Below are 22,589 nucleotides of genomic sequence, written 5' to 3' on the forward strand. Positions count from 1 at the left end.
CTTGACTTTGCAACCTCTTTTGGACCTCCCTAGCAAAACTGGGAGGGGCCCCCACCCCCCTTGTTTGGATTTTAAAAAAGTTAAAAAGTTTTGAGGACTTAACAACACAAACTACACAATTTCTCACCATTTAATTCTGCAATTGTTGATTGCATGTTGTTTTTTTTCCAACCTTGGTCCTTTGAAGATGGGTGGACTTCAACTCCCAGAATTCAACTTGGCTGGCTGGGGAATTCTGGGAGTTGAAGTCCACCCATCTTCAAAGGACCAAGATTGAAAAAAATGCTGCTTTACATAAACAAGACCTTCCCTCAGTATCTTAATTTATAGGTAGTTCTCAACTTACAACCATTCGTTTAGTGTCCAAAGTTACAACGGCGCTGAAAAAAGTGACTTATGACCATTATTCACTTACGACCGTTGTCGTAGTCGTGGTCAGAATTTAGACAACTTTGGCAACTGGCGGGTACTTATGGCTGTTGCAGTGCCCCAGGGTTACGTGATCCCTTTCCGACGAGCAAAGTCAATGGGGAAGCCAGATTCGCTTAACGACGGTGTCACTAAAACTGTGATTCACTTAAGAACCGTGGCCAGGAAGGTCATTAAACAGGGCAAAACGGAACTGTCTTGATTAGCAATTCAACTGTGGTCATAAGTCAAGGACCACCTGTATATAAAACTTTTTTTTTAAAAAAATCAAATTTTAATAAAATAATTAAATTTACATTTTAAATTTAAATTAAAAGAAATAAACGAACTCGAAAACTATATCCCCACACGTATTTTACACAATCTTACACTCACGCACCCGCGCGACTTTTTACAAAACACAACGCCGTGCGGACTTCGGGTTTTCTTTTTTAAGTTTTTATTTTTTAATGGAAGGCTTTTTGTACACAAAAGAGCTAAAAAATAAATATGTCATTACAAAAGAGTGTTCTCACGCAAAACACGCCCTGCCACACGTGTGCACAGACCCCCGAGTGATACAGGAGGGCTAAATAGTCGGGGTCCGATGCCAAGGACGGCCGTTCTCCAACCTGAGACTTCCCAGACTCATCAGGACTGTGACACCCGCCCCCCTGAGCGAGGGGGACGATGGAGCTTGTAGTCCTCCGTATCTGGGGAGGGGTCCCAGATGGGCGACAGCCTCAATGGGATGCCTCAAAAAACTGCGTTTCTCAATTTTTGGCACTTGAAGGTGGGTGAATTTCAACTCCTTCGTAACTTTTTTAACAGAAAAGCGAGTTTCTTAATAGACGGTGGGAAGGCGGTAGACGTAATATATCTTTGATTTCGGGCAAAGCGAAAAAAATAACCCACGACCAGCTAAATGAATAACCAGTTAAAATGTGGGCTAGATGGCAGGAGAATTCAACGGAAGATTGATATACCGGCTGGAGGATTCTGGGAGCTGAAGCCCACCCACCATCCAGCAGACAAGGTTGAGAAATATTGGGTTTTGAGCAAGGGGTCTCCAAACCTTTAGGACTTAAAAGTGGCCACATTGGGGGGTTTCCCTTGCTCTAATATCAATATATTTTGATTTAATTTAATTTATTCAATTTATATGCCGCCCCTCTCCGAAGACTCAATACATTTTATATATATATATATATATATATAATAGCTTTTTTAAACAATTGGGGTTTTAATCTGTTTGGGCCAAATTGTTTTATTCGATTTTACTTTGTTTTTAAATTTTGTATCTATGTATTTTTACTGTTTGGCTGTTCACCGCCCTGAGTCCTTCGGGAGTAGGGCGGTATATAAATAAAATAAAATAAAATAAAATAAAAATATATCAATCTTCCTTTGAATTGTCCTGCCATCAAGCTCACATTTAACCCGTCTTATTCGTTTAGCTCGTCGTGGGTTATTTTTTCCCACTTTGCCGAAGTGAAGATAGTATATTACGTCTACAGCCTTTCCACCGTCTGTTAAGAAACTCACTTCTCTTATTAATAAAAGTTACCAAAATAAAAATGGCGCTGAAGGAATTCTACCCGCACCTCTTCTATCCGCGGTGAATGCTGGGAAACCTTCGCTGGCTGGGGAATTCTGGGAGTTGAAGTCCACCCGTCTTCCAAGCTGGAGAGGAAACACCGATCGAAAACATCCCGGTGGGCTCGGGGCAGAGTAGCACCATGGTAGACAGAGTCTGTACCCTGTTTTTTTTGGGGGGGGGGAGAAGAGAAAGGAATTGAGGCAGATTTGGGGGGGGGAGAGAAGTGACAGGCACAAAATCAGCCCCACTTCTTGCCATTTGCATTGCCCCCCAATTTTGTCCTATCAAGCCATAAGCTTGGACTGGGAAGAGTTCGATCTGTTCTTTGGGGTGAAGGACCCCCCTCCCCAAATTTTGGAGAAGGAAGTGGGGCAGGAAGGGGGTGTCCAGAGGCCTCTGCGGGGCTCAAAACCCCAATATCCTTCCCCCTTTACATGGAGAAAGTCACCTGAAAGTTTGCAGCTTTTTTTGCAAGGAGGGGAATTATACTGGTGTGCAGACCCTCTGGAAGAAAGGGGGGGGGCTTTACTGTCTACCCCCCAGTTCATTTATCTGTAACTTCTGGGGTTCTTTCTTCACCCACCCAGGAGAGAAGGCAAAGAGGGACATCAATGGCAAAGGAACCTAGAAAATCAGGCTTCCAAAGGTGGCATTTGGGGTTCAACCCCCCCCCCCCCAAGATACAAAGAGGGGATCAAAATGAAGTTAGGAAAGAAATAACGCCCCCCCCTTTTTTTTTCAAAAACAGGCCGGGCTGTAGTGTTAAAATACAACTGGGGACAAGAGACCCTATACAAGTTTAAAGGAAGAGGAATTAACTCCCCCCCCAAAAAATGTGAATTAAAAACAATCTATAAAAAAACATTTTCTTAATAAAAAACAAACAAACACAGAACAAAAAAAATAAAAATAAAAAGACCCCTTCATTGTTACCGGCTCGGAGACCCTCTCGAGAAGAAGGTCTGGAAAGTACCGTCGAGACGAGGCGGCTGCGGCCACCGCCGTTGCAGGGCCGAGGTTCGGAATTGGGAGCGTACCTTTGCTTCGGCCATTTTGACTTTTTTGACCAGGCCCCGCAGAGAAGCAGGAAGACATCCTCCTCCCCCTGCAAACCACCCAAAGGAAGGGAAGGAAAAAGGAAGTCGCCGCTCACCCCGGTCGCCAAATCTTGGGAAGAGGAGGGGAAAAAAAGAAAAGATAACTCGGACGATGGACAGAGGTGGATTTGGCACCATGACCTCAGGAAGACGAGGTGATTTTTTTTTCAAGGCTGGTCGGAGAACGCTGAGCCTCCCTGTCTCAGCATAGCAAGGCACGAACATCGGAGGAAAACCTGAGACATGGCCAGTCCTGAAAAGCAGCTTGGCCTGCGAGCCCCGGAGCGGAAGGCGAGATTGATGGGTAGAAATGTGAAGTGGCGGCCCCGGAGGGATCGACTCGTGGCCGTGGGTGGCTCGTTTGGGACAAAGGGTCAGCGGGTGAATCTGGGATTGGGAGGACTTGGTCCATCCTTTGGGGCGAGGGAGCCCCCCCCAAAAAAGAGGCTGGACCTCTCAAGATGGCTGGCTTTGGGTGGGAATGGCTGAATGGGGAGGGGGCAGCGGAGTACGCGACCGCCATCACATCACATCCACAAAGAACTCGCTGGGGTTGCCCATGGCCATGTGGAAGGACTGGCGGCTGGCGGTCAGCTCGGGGGGCACCGAGCCCAGGTCACGCACCGGAGGGGCGCCCGGAGGCTGTATGGCGGGAGGAGGAAGAGGAGGGGGAGGAGGAGGCACCATCATCACCATCATCGGTTTGTAGGCCAAGGGCACCCCCCCGGGGGCCGCGTAGGCACCATGGAGGGAAGGGTGGGAGCGCACGCTGACGCCCCCCAGGCTGTGTTGGCTGCGCTGCGAGGAGCCCTCCCCGCCCGGCACCAACGCCGGCCCCCCGCGCTGGCTGCCGCTGCGGATGGAATATTCCGACTCGCTGCCGCTGCCGGATTTCGAATCCGCCCCCGGCTTCTCCTCCTTGGGTCGCCCGGCCCCCCGGCCGCCGCCCCCGTCGCTGCGGTTCGAGCCGCTGCTGCGGCTGCCTGCAAGACAAGAAAACCAGAATGGACTCGTGAGTTAAGATTGATACAGCGAGTCCTCGACTTAACAGCCGCAACCGAGCCCAAAATTTATGTTGATAATTAAAAGAGTCGTTCGGTTATTTTTGCCCTGTTTTATCGCCTTTCTTGCCACGGCCGTTAAGCGAAGTCAGTAACCCGGTTGTTAAGTGAATCTGGCTAGTCAGAAGGCCGCAAAAGGGGATCACGTGGTCCTCGGTCATAAATATGAGTCAGTGGCCAAGCATACAAATTTTGAAAATCTCCCCCCGGCCAGCAATGAGGGGGCTTAATAACCGCAGATCCACTTAACAACCTTAGCGACCGCTGTAAAGAAAAAAAGTCGTAAAATTAGGGCGGTCATGGGATGACTTCCTTTACAACTGTCCTGACTTTGGGCAGGCGCCCTTACGGTCGTAGAATGAGGACTAGCTTTAGGCCACCCATCTCCCCGAGGCTCACAAAAGAGGAAAAACACAAATATAACATTTTAAAAAGGATATTAAAAATTGGCACCAGGGAAGGAAGGCATTCCCAGAAACCCCTCCCCAATTCCAAAAGAGGCATGGACCCGGTCCTGAGCTGACCCCCCCCCACCTCCCAGCCTCCCTTGTCCACCGGATCCCAGAGCCCATTCTCCCCAGCCGGCTGAGTTCCCTCCCTCACTTACCTTCACTCTGCTGGCTGCCAGCACTTCCCACCCCGTAGCTGTAGGAGGAGAGCTCGTGGTAGGGGGGAGGCTGGGGGCTGTATGGGTGGGGGGCCGGATACTGGTAGGGAAAAGTTGGCATTAGCGGCCAAGGAGTGGCCCCCGGCAGAGGGAGAGGGGCCAGCGTGTCCTGGTCGGAGGCCCCGCTGGATCCGTCGTTGTCGTTCAGCGAGAGGTTGGCCATATCTAGAGAACGAAGGAGAGAACGGGGAGCACACCCCACGTCAGCTGTCAATCAACAGGGGTTTTCCTCATTCAGGACGTGACCCCTCCCCTCCGCAATTTCAGCTAGTCCTCGCTGAGCGACCACAAAGCACTTCACAGGCAGTCCTCGACTTATGACCGCAACAGAGCCCCAAAACCTGGCTTGTCAGAAGGTCACCAAAAGGGAATCACGGGGCCCCGGGACACTACGACCGTCATAAATGCGAATCAGTTTCCAAGCATCCAAAGTTTGATCACGTGACCGCGGGGATGCTACAACGGTCACTAAGTGCGAAACACGGTCCTAAGTTTTCAGTGCCGTTGTTAACTTTGAACGGTCACTAAATGGACTGTTGTAAGTTGAGGACTAGCTTTATTAAGCGCCCACGAAGCGAAACCGTAACCGTGCTTACAATCCGACTTCCGACTTTCCTTTGATTTGACAACGGGGACGAAAGCAAGATTTGGTTCCGAAGTCACGTTTTTATCCCCGCTACAACGGCGAATGGCCGCTCAACGAGGCAGTCGCTCAACGAGGACTGTCTGCCCGCTCTTCGAGCAAAGGGGAGACCCTCAGAAAAAAACAGCAGGGAAAATTCAGGGTGTGTGTGGAAAGACACCAGAAAAATCCAGGTCCAGGTAGGCAGGAGGCACCTGGCTCTCCAGAATTAAATATAATTAAAATATTAGAGAAAAAAACCAAACGAGCATTAAAAAAAAAAAAAAAAGTAGAACTTTCTTTCTTTCTTTCTTTTTTTTTGAGAAATCAGCCTGCACTCAGACCGGCAGAGAATTCAAAATAAACTAAGACTATCTTAAATTGGGCTCGGATCATAGGCACAGCCAGGCGCCTCGGTGGTCGCCATTTTGCAACGATTACGAAACGCGACACCCATTCATACAATTCCAGTTGGGTGTCGTCGTTTATCTCTTTGTTCTGTTCATTCATTCATTTATCTCTTGTCTTGTTTGCGAGGCCGATCGCAAACGAGGCTTTTACAAAGTTCCTGGGCGTGAGATAGGGGCCCCGCCCGAGAGGAGAGAAAACGGGAACACGGGAAGGAGGAGGAGGAGGAAGAGGAAGGGGCCCTGGGAGGCTGGTAACGGCCCAGCCCTTCCACAAACGTTTAACTTTGGAAAACTGGAAATATTTATCGGCTGCGTAATAAACAAACAAACAAATAAATTGGGAGACAATGGATTCACAGCCAGGAAAATCAACGAGCAGCGACAGGGATTGATTTTTATACGGATGTCAATGGGTCCTCCAGGACAAACATCTCCTCCTGGAATTAAGGAGAAACTTCCTGACAGTGAGGGACAATGAAGCAGTGGAACTGCTTGCCACCAGAAGTCATGGGCGCTCCATCACTGCAGGTTTTTAAGAAGAGCCTGGCAGTCACTTGTCTGAGATGTTATAGGTTCTCCTGCTTGAGAAGGGGGCTGGACTAGAAGACCTCCAAGGTCCCTTCCCGCTCATTTCTATTTCTATTATTTCTATTTCTAGTCCCATTTTACTCTTATTTCTATTTTATTCTAATTCTAATCTATGTCTATTCCCATTTCTATTCCTTTTCCATTCCTGTGGTTCACAAAATAATGCTGTAAAGCAAGGGGGGGGGGGGTGTCTCCAAACGTGGCAACTTTTAAGACCGGTGGACTTCAACTCCCAGAATTCCCCAGCCAAGCTTCTTTTTTTCCACTTTGCTCAAATCAAGATATATTACGTCTCCTTCATTCCCGCCTTCTATTAAGGAAGTTAGTCCTAATCAAGAAAATAAAAGTAGTGGGGGGTCACATTTTTTCTTATCCTATCCAGACAAGACACTTACAGTTCTCGCAGCTGCTGAAGTCGCCGAAGATGTAGTAACACTGCTCCGAGAAGGTGATCTTGTTCACGGTGTGGCGGATGAAGCCAGCTTTCAGGAGGTTGCTGGCGTACTTGCGGGCTTCGCGACGGTCCTGGAAACCTTCTACGTGGTGATAGAGCCAATCCACCACGTCTGAACCTGGCGGGATAACGAGAAGACAATCGGGTGACGGGGGTTAGTGAGGAGGGGATGCCTTGCAGGAAGCGGCAACTCAGCTTGGATATAGAGGTAGTCCTCAACTTACAACAGTTTGTACCGTAACCGTTCGAAGTTCGAACGGCACTGAAAAAAGTGTCTTGGAACCGTCTTTCAGACTTAATGACTGTTACAACGTCCCTGTGGTTGCGTGATCAAAATTCAGACGCTTGGCAACGGACTCGTATTTATGACCGTCGCAGCGACCCGGGGGCCACACGATCCCCCTTTCCAACGTTATGACAAGCAAAGTCAATACGGAAGCCAGATTCACTTAACAACCGTGGAAAGAAAGGTGGTAAAATGGCGAAGAGCGCACTTCACAAGGGTCTTTCTGAGCGAGAGAAATTTTGGGCTCAATTGTGGTCCTAAGTTGAGGACGACCAAGTGAAGTGTGAGGGAAAGAGGGTGAACGCAGTCTCTCCTTGATAGTTCCCAGAGTGTATTGTAGATTGGGAAAGTCCAACTTTGCAGCTTTAAAACTTGTGGACTTCAAACTCCCAGAATTCCCCAGCCAGCCGGCTGGGGGGAATTCTGGGAGTTGAAGTCCACAAGTCAAAAAGTTACCAAGGATGGATACCACTGTTGGGGATGCCGATACAGTCCTCAGTGGGGCAACATTATGCCTGCAAGATAGTCCTGGACTTACAACCATCCTTTTAGCAACTGTTCAAAGTTACAAAAGAACTCACAAAACGCCTGCAGCAAGTTGCTTAAAAAACCTAGCCAAATCGGTCCTGAAATTAAATCGTGTGCAATTAATTGAACGACTGCTTTGGCTTGGCAACAGTCCCGACTTTGGTCTTAAAGCGAGGATTACCTACATAGGTGTGAAAGCCTAAATTGTTAAGCTTGGAAGGATCTCCAGGTGTCGTTCTTAGTTTTGGGGCTCTACATTAGGGGGCTACTTTTGGGGATGCGGGTCACTGCTGCTGGCTGCTCAGTTTGGGGGATCAGGTCCCCACTACCGTGGGCTTCCCCGATACCTAGAAAAGCATCCGGGATGGTGATCTTCAGCCACATGCGGTCACGGACTTCTAGGCCGGACTCGGGGGACGCCATGGCCTTGGTGACCGAAGCCATGTCCGTGTGGATCGAGAGGTTGAAGTCGTCAAAGCCTAACGAGAAACGGAACGGAATTGGTAATTGTCCCCGGCAGTCCCCGAGTGGGTTCATCGCGTTTCCCACCGGAAGTCCTTCTCTCCTCCAGGGTGTACAATCCGCTTCCCCACCTTCCGGGAGGCGGCTGGTGAGGAGGGGGTTGGGGGTGCGTGTCAGACTCACGTTCGGTCTCCGTGACGGATGTCCCCGAGGTGATGGTGCTCATGGAGCTGCTGCCCGGGTAGGGTACAAAGGCCCCCGTAAGAGCGGCCGAGTGGGACACCCAAGCTGCCGGATCGATGGGTTGGATAGGCTCGTCTGAACGGGATGGGATACGATACGGTGAATTCTCTGGCAGACCCCCATCATCTCGTCCCATTCCCCTCCCCCCTTCCCTGGGTCTGCGGATTCCCACCGATTTCTTAGTGGTGAGAAAACCCCAACAGATTTGCCCCACAAGGACCAATCCCCTTTGCGACCAAGGATTGGCACGGACGACTTACTTCTGGGCAGAGTGAAATACCCTTGTGGGGAAGGGTCCCAGCACTTGGCCACCGTCAGTACGATGGGGCTGCAAAGGAAGGAAAGGGAGGGATCGTTTTTGGGAACGGCGGGAAGCCCCCTCCCCCGAGGCAAGAAAGGGCTTCGAGAGGGATTCAACAGAACTCACCCTGGCTTGTGGACAATCTCCCTCAGGACTCGCACAGCGTCGTCGTTGCTCATGTTCTCGAAGTTGATGTCATTCACCTGGGATTAAAAAGGGAGGGGGGATGCTTTCAGCCACCTGCAGTTCTCGCTCACCTTCCTCCAACAGATGGGGAAGAGTCTGAAATTCAGCTCTGGCAGGAATCCGACAGTGAGGAGTCTGGGGAGGACCATGGGCCAGTCCTGGAGTCTGGGGAGGGCTCGGACGAGGGCTCTGCATCGGAGGCAGAGATGGGGTCAGGGCCATCTGGGAGTGATGCGCGGACTCCGGAGCCTTCGGAGTCGGACAGCAGAGAGGCAGAGGAACAGGAGGAGCCTGTTCCTAGTGCACGCATGCGCAGAGCTGCCAGAAGGCAAGAGCAGCTAAAGCAAAAAGGACGACTTGGTAGTAAGGCCAGGAGATGATTGGCCCCTCCCGTAAGGCTTAAAAGAGTAACAAAGGCTCTTGGGCTCTTTGTAGGAAAGCAACATTGCTAAATCTGTTTCCAGTCGGCATCTCTTGTTTCTGAACTTCGTGGGGCTTTGCCAAGAAAGGCCTTTGGCAGGGTGCCAAAGAAGATAAAGGTTTGTGATAAGCCGAAGGACTTTTTTTTGAAGGAGTTTGTTTTGGAATTAATTCGGACTAAGCTGGGAATGAAGTAATTCTCAGCTGTTATAATAAAATAGGTTTCTTTGAGACTAATTGTGTCTTGTAAATCATGAGATATTTTATCGGTTTTACGTTGTGTCGTGCAAAGGATACGGCGCACATGCGAGCGTCTCACCTGAAGCAGCATGTCTCCGGGTTCAATCCGACCGTCGGCGGCCACGGCCCCCCCTTTCATGATGGAGCCGATGTAGATCCCCCCGTCTCCCCGCTCGTTGCTTTGCCCCACGATGGAGATGCCCAGGAAGTTGTATTTTTCTATCAAAACAAAACCAGGAACAAAATAAGGCCGTCTCACCACCTTCTGATGGAGCTAAGGGTCTCCAAATTTCTTCCCTCTGAAATGGGTGGAGGAGAGCGGATAGGGGCAGTTTACCCTCATTCCCAAAAGGGGATTTACTATTATTATTATTATTATTATTATTATTATTATTATTATTATTATTATTATTATTATTATTTTAAAAAATGATCTTGGTGGGTTTTTTAGTTGTTTAGCTTTTAATCTGTCAATGGGTTTTAATTCGAATTGTTTTATAATTGGGCCAAAGTATATAATTCTTTTAATAATTTTAAATTTTTGTATTGTTATGTGTTTGTTTTGGCTGTGCACCGCCCTGAGTCCACTAGGAGAAGGGCGGTATATAAATTGAATGAATGAATGAATGAATGAAAAAGAAAGAAAGAAAGAAAGAAAGAAAGAAAGAAAGAAAGCAGATGCCTTAAATCTCTGCTGTCTTAAAAACGGGTCTCCTTGCCCACACTGGGAGTGGCAACCTGAGAGCTCCAAGGGGGAAGAGGGAATGGAACTGGGAGAGGGAGAGGGAGAGAGAGAGAGGAAGAGGGAGAGGGAGAGAGAGAGAGAGAGAGAGGAAGCCTGGGCCATCCGTCAGCCCTCAGATGGAGAGTCAACAGCCCCCAGGTCTGGAGGGGGCTGATGAGGAAGAGGAGGAATGGCTGGGTCCAGTGCCCGATGCACAGAAGGCAGAGGAGAGGAGAACAGTGGAAATCTATGGGCCGGTCCTCGGGACGAAAGAGCCACCGCTGCTAGCGAAGCCCCACCCTAGCTCTGGGGATTAAAGATAGGGGGTGGAGATGAATAGGTGTGGCAGAGAACTCCTGGCCGGACAGATTTGTTAGCCTGCGGCGAGAGATAAACTTTTCACTGGGGCTAATAAAAGAAACATTTAGTTAACTACAGAGAGGTTTGTCGTGTTTCGGGAGCCGGATCAGAATAGTCTTTTTTTTTTTTTTTTTGCAACTTTGCAACGTTTAGGATCAGTTTTCACCCCTCTCTCTTTATGGCCCACGCAGGGGTCTTTACCCATGTTGAGGGTGACGGTGATGATGTTGAGCGACATGGTGGAGTCGGTGACACTGCTGAAGGACGATGTCTGGAAGACAGGAGAAGACGGGGGTAGATGCAGGACGAGATCCTCTGCGTCCCCCCCCCACCACCTCCCAACTACGATCCTGGTGCCCGGTGAGAAGAGACCCTCTGGGCCCCAGATGCTGAGACCTGGCCCCCATGGGACCTACCCGTTCGAGACGCGGCGGGCGCTGCTTCCTCCTCCGACGGTGGCGCTTGAGAAGGCGGGAGGCGCTGCTCTGCTCCGTGGAACTGCTAAACCTGCCGAGGAAACGGGAGAGCGGCGGTAACAGGAAGCGAAGGCCCAACGGAAGCACCGCCTGGAAAGGGCACCACCCGGCGATGCTTTCCGCCACCCACAGGTGGTCCTCGGCCCACGACCGCAACTGAGCCCCACGTTTCTGTCGCTGAGCGAGACACAGGTTAAGCGGGTTTTGCCCCGTTTGAACGACCTTTCTGGCCACGGGGGTTAAGTGAATTTGACTTCCCTCGTGGATTTTGCTCGTCAGGAGGCTGCAAAAGGGGATCACGTCACAGACACACGCGCATGGGACGCTGCCATGGTCATAAATAAGAGTCAGTTGCCAAGTGGCTGAATTTGGATCATGTGACCATCCTAAGTGTGTTACTGTTTTCAGGGCCATCGTAACTTCAAACTGCCACTAAACAAATGGTTCTAAATTAAGGGCCACTTGTAAAGAAAAGCTACAAACAAAATACTATAAAGATATGTACAATTCAGCCCAAAGTAAAAGTTGGGGAGGGAGGGAGCAGGATGAGCAGGGGGGGCGGGGAGGTGGGCTCTGTTATTCATCAATCAACCTGTCCAGAAGGACCGGGGGGGGGGGGGGAACGGGGGATAGCAGGATTCCAGTATTCAAGGGGCTGCCCCAAAGAAGAGGGGGGGGGGGTCAAATTAATTCTCCAAAGCACCCGAAGGCAGGAGAAGAAGCAACGGGTGGAAAGTAACCAAGGAGAGAAGCAACCTGGAACTAAGGAGAAACTTCCTGACAGTGAGAATTATCAACCAGTGGAACTGCTTGCCACCAGAAATTGTGGGTGGAGATTTTTAAAGAAGAGATTCGACAGCCGTTTGCCAGGGATGATATAGAGTTCCCCTGCTTGAAGAGGGGATGGACTGGAAGACCTCCAAGGTCCCTTCGGACTCTGATGTTCTATAGTCTAACCACCCCTTAAGGTGAAATCCTTCCACTTGGAAGGCACAAGCCAGGTTTTTTAGGTTCTCGCGGAAGGTGGGCAGGGCTGGGACCCACCTCACATGGGGGTGGGGGAGGGGACGCAGGGTAGGTCCTTCTCCGGGATCTCGCCAGCCGGAATATCCTGCCCGATGGGGCCCGGGGTTATGACCCTTAGGTTGGGTGGGCCAATGGGAAGACAACAGAGCCAAGGCAGGGACTCTCAAGACGAGTCCCAGAGAGCAGCCCCGCTTCCGTGCATCTCTCCACCCCAGAGGAAGGAGGGTTGGCGGGACGGGAAGTTTTCTGCCGTCCCGCCTGTTTCCCGGCTCTCACCGGCTCATGGCGTCGTCGTCATCTGAGTCGCAGAGGCTGGTGGTCTCCAGCTCGCTGGTGAGCAGCGTGGAGGAGCTCTCGTACCCGGCCAAGTGGCGCTCCAGACGGGATTGTCCGTTTATCCGGTGCCCGCCTGAGTCGGAAAGGGGGAGAGGGCGTCAAAGAGCGATCCACCCGCCAGGATTGAGGTCGCCCGCCTTCCCTCCCCTCCCCGCCGGGAAAGGCCCAAGAAGCTTTCGGAGGGAAGGGAGGGGTGGTCACCTCCGTGCTCTGTGCTCTCCCTGCGACGTGGCCGGTCTCTCCGCAGCGACACGACGGACTCGGTCTCGGTTTCGTGGTCCAAGTTCTCGCAGCTGCCCGAGAGGTTTGGGCTGCGAAGAAAACCAGGTGGGTGTAGGGGTGAAGGTGCTGGTGCGGAAACCGGGAGACCGTGAGTTCTAGTCCCGCTATAGGCAGCTGGGTGATTTTGGGACAATCACCAGATGCCAGTGAGTTCTAGTCCCTCCTTAGGCATGAAAGCTGACTGGGTGACTTTGAACCAGTCACCAGGAGACGGTGAGTTCTAGTCCCACTTTAGGCATAAAAGCAGAAGGGGCATATTTAAACCAATCACCAGGAGATGGTGAGTTCTAGTCCTGCCTTAGGCATGAAAGCCGGCTGGGGTTTTTGGGGGGAGAAAATGAAAGGAAGGAGCCTTAAATACGATTGCCACACCTGGAGTTCCTTATAAAGTAAAACACACAGGATAAAAAACCTAATTAGTAAATAAATACCATAAAGCCAAAAGCTGCTTCTGAAAAAAGTTAGCCCGAGCTTTCCTTCCGTTACCCTAAGAGGAACACCCCCCCCCCCAAAATTACTACCGAACTTTTCCCCAGTCCTAGGCTGGGTCCGTCCCTTTTTTCAATCCCACAACGTAGAGAGAAACAAACACACACAGTCACGCCTACTCACTGGAAGGAAGGAGGGCGAGAGTCACCGATGCCGCTGGTCCTCTCCACAGGCAACGGAGGAAGAGGAGGAGGTGGGGGGGGAAGGCTCCGGACGGACCTCGACGGGAGCGGGGAGAGGGGGGTGGCGGCTCAGGTGGGGGGACCTCCGAAGACACCAGCTGTGGGGGGGAAAGGGGGGGGAGAGAGAGGGGGGTGAAGGTTCCAGCTGGCTCTTCCCCCCCCCTCCCTCCCTCCGAGCTGAGAGGCTGAGTCCCTCCCCATCCATTCTTCTTCCCGGAATAGACAATCCCACCCCCTAATAAGCTCCTAAAACCGTAATCCCAGACTCCCAGAAGGCTCTCTGCTGCAGAGTCCCCGAGGCCATCGTCCCCGGCGGAAGGGCAGAGAAGCTTGCGTACCCAGGAGACGACTCTTCCGTTGAAGCAGGGCAGGGGGGCGTTGTCATCCGTGATCTCCTCCTTCACCACCCTGCAAAAGGGAGGGAGGGGGTCAGTGGGAGAGTGGGGGTGGAAAAACCCCTCCCTCCCTGCCCAGACAAGGAAAAGGACGGTGGGGCACCTCGAGGTCCAGAAGACGGGCCCGCGGGGACTCTTGCCCGCCCAATGCTCTCTTTCCAGGGGTCCCCATAGGTACTCAAGGACGCCCATCAATTCCTCCCTCCCTCGCTTGAGAGACAGAAGAGGGTCTCATCTCCGCCCCTTTGAGGTCCAGAAGACAGGCCCATGGGGGGGGATTTAACCTCTCCATTCTCTCCTTGGGGAGGGATCCATGGGCCCCAAACTCTCAGGAGCCCATGACCCCCCTCCTCCTGAGAGGCAGAAAAGAGGGTCTCATCCCTGTCCCCATGGGGGTCCCTTCGAGGTCCAGAAGACGGGCCAATGGGGGGGGGGCTTTCACCTCTCCGTCCTCCCCTTGGGGAGGGGTCCATGGGCCCCAACCTCTCAGGAGTCCATGACCCCCCTCCTCCTGAGAGGCAGAAAAGAGGGTCTCATCTCCAGCCCCATGGGGGTCCCTTCGAGGTCCAGAAGACGGGCCCATAGGGGAGGGGCTTTCACCCTCAAATGTGTGTGTGTGTCGGGAGGGTAAATAGGACCCACAGCTGCTTTGGGGCACCTACAACGACCCCCGCCTTGCCCTCCTTCATAAAGCAGGGCCTCATCCTGCCACGAGGGTCCTCTCGAGATGGGCCCCGGGGGGGGGGGCTCTTAACCTTTCCTTGATCTCTTTGGGGGAGGGGTCAATGGCCCCCAAGCCCCCCCCGCACTCTCAAGAGAAAGGGGCCCCATGAGGTCTCATGCCCCCCCCACTTCTCTCCGGGGGGGGGGAAGATTTACGGGCCCCCCACAGCTACTCAAGAGGCTCCCAGGAAATGCCCCCCCTTTCGAGAGAGAGAGAGAGAGAGGGACGGAGGCAGAAAGTAGGGCCGTCCTTCCCCCTCTCGAGGTCCAGTAAACGGGCCCATGGGTCTCTTTACCCCCGTTGGGGGGAGGAGGGGGCAGGGGCCCCTCCCTCCTCCAGAGAGACAGAGAAAGTCTCCTTCCCCTCCCCCACCAGAGGGACCCCTCGAGGTCCATCACACGGGCCCATGGCTCTCGGGTCTCTTGCCCCCCCCCCCGTGCTCTGGGGGGTAGGAGAAGGGGGCAGGGGCCCCTCCCTCTTCCAGAAAGAGGCAGAAAAGGGAGTCTTCTTCCCCTCCCCCACAAGAGGGACCCCTCGAGGTCCAGCAGACCGGCCCATGGCTCTCGGGTCTCTTGGGGGGGGAGGAGGGGGCAGGGGCCCCTCCCTCCTCTAGAGAGGCAGAAAAGGGAGTCTCCTTCCCCCTTCCCCCACACGAGGGGTCCCCTCGAGATCCAGCAGACGGGTCCCCGCGTGGGGGGAGGGGTTTGGGGGTGGAGGGCGCCTACGAACCCCTCCCCTCCCCGCTCGGGAAAGCCGGGCCTCCTCCTCCTCCCCCCCCCCACAAGAGGGGTCCCCTCGAGGTCCAGGAGACGGTCCCCCCGTGGGAAAAGGGGGTGGGGGGCGGAGGAGGGCCGCACCCGAAGTCCTGGTCCATGCTCTTGAAGAAGTACTTGGCGCCGGGCCTGGCCAGGGCGGCCTTGACGTGGCCGAGGGTGAGGCGTTCGGCCGGCACGGCGATCTTGACCAGGTAGGGCGTCTCCTCCTCGTCCAGGTGGTAGATCACCTTCGTCTCGCCCGACGGGGGGGGGGCCGCCCGCCGTCGCCATGGCGACCCTGGGGGGGAGGGGGGAGGGCCCGCGGGGGGAGGGGCGGGGGGGGCCTCACGGGTCGCGCGGCGGCGGCGGCGGCGGCGGAGAAACAGCGGCAGCCCGCCTCCCTCCCTCCTTCCTTCCCTCCCTCCCTCCCGTGCGTCACGACGTCATCACGCACGGCCACGCCTCCCTCCCGAACGGCGCACGAGTGACTGGCCAAATCGTCTCGCGCGACTCCGCCCAAAGAGCGCATGCGTGGTGAAGACGGCTTTTTCCCTCCCTTTAGCGCGCACGCGTCACATTGGGAACTCCGCCCCCGAGAATCCTCCGCCCCCCCCCGCCGCCCAATAGCGCGCATGCCTCATAGGCGTCACTTTCGCCTTCCCTCCTTCCCGCGCGCATGCGTCACTAACAACACTCCGCCCCGGAGCGTCGTCCTACAACCATCACGCTACGCGCATGCGTCAGTTACATGGCTCCGCCCTCAAGAGGCATCTCTTAGCCCGCCCTCCTACCCACCCTCCGGCGCGCATGCGTTCAGGCAGCAGACCGCCCCGGAGAGTCGCCCTACACCCATCTCTCTGCGCGCATGCGTCAAATACACGGCTCCGCCCTCCTCCACAGGAATCCCTTTGCCCTCCCTTCGGCGCGCATGAGTCACATCGACTCCGCCCTCGAGAGCATCCCTTTTCCCTCTAGCGCGCATGCGCCACGCCACCCTCCTGCGTCATCACGCAGGGGCACGCCCGCAATGGACGTCCAACCGCCCTCTCGCTCGAGGAGCATCACGTGGCCGAGCCACTGCCGGAAGTGGGCGCTGGATTCGGCGTCACGTGGACGGAAGTCCATGTGTAGCGCTGCTCCGAGGGCGCTTGCGCGGGCGGAAGTGAGCCTCCCTCGTTGGGGCAGTCTACCTGCTTCTCCCCACCACCCAAAAAATAAAAATAAAAGTATGAATGAAAAGCCGAGACCGCTGTAGAAACTGCCAAAGGGTCTACGTCTCTTTATTTACAGTCGAAAACTCTGCCATGTACACCTCTGCAAATATTAAAACAAAAGGGAGGGGGGGGAAAGAGATGGGCCTGTCCCAGCCACTCTCTCTCTCCCCCCCCCACAACTGGTCAGGCACCTGTCGTCCCTGCCCGGCCTCAGAAGGTCCAAAGGGGGTCAACATGGGGTGTGGCGCAGGTGGGGGGGACAGCAAAGAAACCCCCCCTCTCCTCTCCATTGGTTTAAACCCGGGGGGGGGGGGGTGTCTCCAAATGGGCCCCTTTGAAGACTTGCGGACTCCAACTCCCAGAATTCCCCAGCTGGGGAATTCTGGGAGTTGGAGTCCGCAAGTCTTCAAAGGGGCCCCCATTTGGAGACTCCCAGTTCAAAAGTCTCAATACGAATGGGGACAAAGTCAAACTGCGCCCCTCTTCGAAGCACAACCAAAGAAATCGGTGTGTGTGTGTCCCTCTTTTGCCTCTCAGACCCCTGGGCCGAAATCAACCGAGGTTCGGACGTGTCCAAAAAAATCAGAAAAACCTTCGCAACCGAGAAACACCGACCGTGCCGGGGAAACGAAACCAGGAAAAGAAAGGGGGGGGGGGAGAAATGGACAAAAAACAACAAAACCTTTTTGTCTTCTATTTACAGAGAAGGAGGAGAAGAAGAAAAAGATGGAGCAGGACAAGAGGAAGAGGAAGAGTCCAAAAGGAAACCATCCATTGTCATTGTCCCCCGTCCCCCCCCCGGCTGTCCTTACAGCCGGCGGCCCAAGAGTGGACAAAGGGACTTTCCCGATCGCCTGAACGCCCGATCAAGCCCACGGGCAGGAGAGAGAGGGGGGGGTTGAGGCCAATAGGGCCGGCTGCAGCCTGGCCATGATCGGCCAATTTTTTTAATAAACGCCGGAGTCGTCGTCGCCACTTCCGCTGGCCTGGCGCCTCGTCTTCGGGCCCCGACGTTCAAAGGGGACCCCAATCCAGAGCAGGCCCCCCTCTCCCCTCTCTCTCTCTCTCTCCGCTCCGTCCACGGTCTTGGGTTGTTGTTTTTTTTTTGTTTCCTCTGCGGGACGAAAGCCCGACCGAGAGCCACGGCCCGCTCCTGTGCTAGGGCTCCCCCCCGCCTGCCCGCGACGCCGGGGGGACCGTTGCGCTGAGAGCCGTGGGGGGCTGAGGGGCCAGCAGCGCCTGCTTCCGCGAGCTTTCTTTGCATTTCTGGCAAAAGAAAATGTCGGGAACGTTGGTCTTCTTGATCTTGGCGCAGGAGAGGTGGATCCAGGTGCCGCACTGGTTGCACTCGATCATGGGCCGCCCCGCAAACGGCTTCTGGCAGTAGCAGGTGATGAGGTCCCACGAGTCGTCGCCTGGAAAAGCAAAAGGGGGGGGGGCGTTGAGAAAGGGACCACCCGTAAAGGAGCACAGAGACATTCAATGTGTTATTTGCCCGGCCAACTCGCTCTCAAATGACTGGACAACCGTTTTGTGAGAAATGGTATAAAGTTTCCTGCTTGAGCCAAAGGGTTGAACTAGAAGATCTCCAAGGGCCCTTATTGGCAGTTTACAATGTCAATGTCGACTGGCGGCCCCCAGGGGGAGGGCCTTCTCTGTGGGGGCACCCACTATCTGGAACGAGCTCCCCCCAGAGATACGGAGGATCCCGGATCTGCGCACTTTCCGCCGTGCTCTTAAGACTCTCCTATTCCAGCAAGCCGGCCTGGCCTAATTTTCTCCCCCGTTTAAAAATTCTTTTAAATCGAAATTTTAATCTGTTTTAAATTATTGGGATTTTTAATTGTCTCGGGCTAAGTTGTTTAATCTGGTTTTAATTATGTTTCTAACTTTTGTATCTATGTATTTTATTTTGTGCCTGTTCAAGTCCTTCGGGAGTAGGGCGGTATATAAATCTAATAAAAACAAACAAAAAACAGGAATACAAACCCAATATAGAAACAATAACACGGAATAGCCCCCCCTCCTCCTTCCATGCTTCAACAGTACGGTCCTTGACTTACAACATTTCGTTGAGTGATCGTTCAAAGTTACAATGGCACTGGAAAAAGGGACTTACGGCTGTTTTTTCACACTTACAACTCTTATATACCATCCCCGTGGTCAGGTAATTAAAATTCAGAGGCTTGGCAATTGGCAGGTACTTATGACTGTTGGCAGTGTCAATCGATCCCGTTTTGCGAACTGCTGACAAACAAAATCCACGGGGAAGCCAGATTCACTTAACAACCGTGTTGGTCATTTAACAACTGTAGTGATTCATTTAATGACGGTGGCAGGAAAGGTGGTAAAATGAGGCAAAATTCACTTAACAACAGTCTTGCTGGCCAGCAGAAATTTGGGGCTCTACTTGGGGTATAAATTATCCATTTTAGCTTTTGGTTCTTAAGTTTTAAGACTCTCAACGTTTCAAAACAATAACAATAACACTGGAGATGCCAAAGAGATTTTTCCAGCCATGTTTTAACACCTTATTCCTTTCTGAGCATTCAAAAAAACTACACAACTCAATCTACCTACCCAATTTGGAAGGATGATACGTGGGTGCTAAGGAACTGACTTGGAATTGGCCCATAATTGATTAAAAAATCTCCCACAAATCTGACAATAGTAAGGAAAATTGCTCTGTCAGCCGTCCCAGTGTCGCTTGATGCCCTGAAGGAGTATATAAATTTAACCAATAGCTAAATAAAAGTCGTACCGATCTTGGAAAGGGTTAGAAGGGAAGAACCCTTTGTGACTTGTTGACTTCCACTCCCAGAATTCCTGAACCAGCATGGGAGTTGAAGTCCGCAAAGGCATAAATGGGCCGTAATTTCCCACACCTTTGGGATAAGGGAGCCAATTTTTTTTTAAAAAAAAAAATCTCAAATATCACGGGATTTAGGCAACTGGATCTTGAATGAACAGGCTTCCAAGCGGGAAACGGACTTGGCTGCTACATAATGGGGGACTGTTCAACGTGGGGCCCCATCTCGTGTCCGCACGAGGCTGGGACGCTAACCCAGTTTACGCAAAGTTTGGTTTGAAGCAGTTTAGGATCTTTTCATCTGTCATTCGGCACGATATGAATCTAAAACACACCGAAACTCACACGGCCGAGGGTAGAGTTCAGCCGTTTGTAATTGCGCCCATAACTATTTATTGAATTAGAATTTTGTCCTGCCCTTTATTACTTTATAAATAATTTAAAGTGGCAAATAATCCCTCCTCCTCCTCCTCCTATTCTCTCCACAAGAACAATCTTGTAAGGTAGGTTGGGCTGAGAGACAGTGATTGGTTTTTAAGGTGGGACTAGAACTCCCAGTCTCCTGGCGATTGGCCCAAAGTCACTCAGCCGGCTGTCATGCCTAAGGTGGAACTAGAACTCCCAGTCTCCTGGCGATTGGCCCAAAGTCACTCACCTGGTTTTCATGCCTAAAGTGGGACTAGAACTCCCAGTCTCCTGGCGATTGGCCCAAAGTCACTCAGCCGGCTGTCATGCCCAAGGTGGAACTAGAACTTCCAGTCTCCTGGCGATTGGCCCAAAGTCACTCAGCCGGCTGTCATGCCTAAGGTGGAACTAGAACTCCCAGTCTCCTGGCGATTGGCCCAAAGTCACACACCTGGTTTTCATGCCTAAAGTGGGACTAGAACTCCCAATCTCCTAGTGACTTGCCCAAAGTTACCCAGCAGGCTTTTGTGGCTAAGGCAGCACTAGAACTCCCGGTCTCTCAGTTTTTAACTTGGTCCCTAAACCACTAAACTCAAAAATGATCGTTCGGCCAATGTTAAGAGAGATCGTGATACGGGCAATCGCCCTTGACGAGTCCCGACAGGTGAATCCTAACCCTCGAGGAAGGCAGGGGGGGGTCTCTCGTCTCACCTGATTCCACCATGATGTCCTCGTCCATGACCCTCATTTCGCCTTCGCTGGAGCTCCCTTCCCCGTCCTGGCTGGTCTCCGTGCTGATTCCCTCCTTCCCTTCCGTGTCCTCCAGCTTAATGGGGAAAGTGGTGGCCAGCAGCTCTGGCGGCGCCTGGACCGAGACCCGTGCCGTGGCCGCCCCCGCCCCCTCCTCCCCGCCCGGCCGCAGAGGACCCGCCCCGTCCTCCTCCTCTTCTTCCTCCTCCTCCTCCTCCTCCTCTTCCGAGTCCGTCTCGCTCACGGAGGCTTTGTGCTTCTGCTTTTCGCCGCGCTCCGACCGTTTCAACTTCCGCTTCTTGCTCTTTTTGATGCGCGAGCGTTTCTCGCCCACCGAGTCGCTCCGGTTCCGCTTGGCGGCCCCGGCTTCCAAGGCGGCTTTCCGGTTCCGCTTGTCCTTCTTCTTGTCGGTGGCGACTTTGGGCCCGGCTAACGGGGGCGGCTGCTTCCCCACTGGGTCTAAGTCGAAAAGGGAGTCCTTGAGCTTCATCTTCTCCAGCAAGGAGCTGTCGGATTTCAGGCGCCGGAATGCCGCTTTCTTCTTCGATGATTTGGCCTTCTTGACGAAGGTCTCGATGGTGTGCAGGTCCGACTGCGTGGATTCCCAGCCGTCGCTGTCCACCACGCTCTCCGGACGCAGCGGGGAGTTGGAGCCGGACGGCGTCCAGTCATTCTCCTGCCGGGAAGACAAGACAGATTAGCCCTAATCCACCCAGATTAACGGACATCCAGATTCCCGGAAAGAAAATATTAGCAGGTTTCAACGCCAGGACAGGCAGTCCTTGAATTACAACGATTCGTTTAGCAACTGTTTGAAGTTACAACACACTGAAAAAAAAAAAGGACTTAGGACGTTTTTCATAGTTACGACCGCTAGAGTTCAATTCAAGTATTTGGCAACCAACTCCTATTTATGACGGTTGCAGTGTCCCTAGATCAAAATTCAGATGCTTGGCTGATGATTCGTATTTATGACGGTCGCAGCGTCCCGGGGGCCACGCAATCCCCTTTTACGACCTTCTGACAAGCAAAGTCAATGGAGAAGTCGGATTCTCTTTACAGCCGTGTTACTAACTGAAGAATTGCTGTGATTCGCTTAACAACTAGGTCATAAAAGGGGGGGGCAACGCTCCGTGAACAAGCGTCTCCCTCAGCAGCAGAAATTTTGGGCTCAAGTTTGGGTCATAAATGGAGGACAACCGGGAGAAAAAGCAGATTTTTCTCCAACTAACGAACGCTGCCCTTAATTGTCCCTCGGGAGTTGGGCGGCATAGAAATGCGATAAATTAAATTAAATTAAATTAAATTGGATAAATGGCCTAGCTATTAAAAATAAGACCAGAGTGGTGCGGTGGCCTAGAGGTGGAGCTCTCGCCCCAAAATCAGGAGGCTGGGAGTTCAATCCTAGGTAGAGGCAGATATTTCTCTCTCTGGCCATGAGGAGAATATATCTGCTGAACAAAACTCCACATTGGTGACAGGAAGGGTATCTGGCCAGTAAATACCCAGCTCCGTTCAGTTGCCCAGGCTCCACCCACAAGGGATTACGAGGTTGTTAAAAGATATTAATACATAGGACCCTGATTTCAATCTTGAGAAGCAACGTTACTTCAAAACGCAACCTGCAACTCACACATAACGTCTTGAGTTCCTCACCCCTTGGAAAACTGATCGCATCTTTCCATCCTACGCATACCATAAACATTATATGCTCCTTGTAGCCGTGTGCCCTATGCCGTAGGCTTTATAGTTATATAATTAAAAGCCCTAGTCGCCATCTTGGAGAAGGTTTTGAGCTCGTTTGTTCTCTGAAGCTCCTGAATCCGGATTTTATGCCCCCCACCCTATATACAGCCCCTTTTAGCTGTCCCTGTCTGGCCTTCATGGATTACTTTTATTTTTTTTCCAATTTATTATTCAATTGGTTTGGCCCTTTCTCCATATCTCCCATGGCCCCTTCCGGTGTAATGTCTCTGGGGACAGTGAAGGCGATCCTACGTCATTCCCCCGTGTCCCGTAACTCGTTGGCATTCCTTTTCACATTCCCTTTCAAGATCCTTATATGGTTTCATTACGAACGATGGCAGAG

General features: G+C 52.6%; 2 protein-coding genes across 2 annotated transcripts in view; both read right to left on the bottom strand.

Annotated features, from left to right (window-relative positions):
- Window positions 1–3,543: 3,543 nt before the first annotated feature.
- DVL2 (dishevelled segment polarity protein 2) lies at window positions 3,544–15,613 on the bottom strand. The gene is given in 18 exon segments (XM_070954656.1): window positions 3,544–4,088; window positions 4,774–4,998; window positions 6,849–7,025; window positions 8,069–8,200; window positions 8,367–8,501; window positions 8,687–8,754; window positions 8,854–8,930; window positions 9,653–9,792; window positions 10,859–10,928; window positions 11,074–11,164; window positions 12,436–12,568; window positions 12,697–12,806; window positions 13,390–13,466; window positions 13,468–13,501; window positions 13,503–13,546; window positions 13,787–13,856; window positions 15,425–15,589; window positions 15,591–15,613. Coding segments are annotated over 18 exon segments (2,232 nt in total). The 3' UTR covers window positions 3,544–3,627.
- A 1,984-nt stretch (window positions 15,614–17,597) lies between these two features.
- The window catches only part of PHF23 (PHD finger protein 23), an 8,893-nt gene continuing 3,901 nt past the window's right edge, over window positions 17,598–22,589 (bottom strand). The window contains exons 4-5 of the mRNA XM_070954524.1: window positions 20,462–21,186; window positions 17,598–17,951 (exon numbers count right to left, since the gene is read on the bottom strand). Of these exons, the coding sequence (XP_070810625.1) occupies window positions 17,695–17,951; window positions 20,462–21,186 (982 nt within the window). The 3' untranslated portion in view covers window positions 17,598–17,694. The remainder of the gene's footprint in view (window positions 17,952–20,461; window positions 21,187–22,589) is intronic.

Source organism: Pituophis catenifer, unplaced genomic scaffold (genome assembly GCF_029215685.1).
Source record: "Pituophis catenifer annectens isolate HBS135680 unplaced genomic scaffold, rPitCat1.0.hap2 SCAF_15, whole genome shotgun sequence".
Taxonomy (NCBI): domain Eukaryota; kingdom Metazoa; phylum Chordata; class Lepidosauria; order Squamata; family Colubridae; genus Pituophis; species Pituophis catenifer.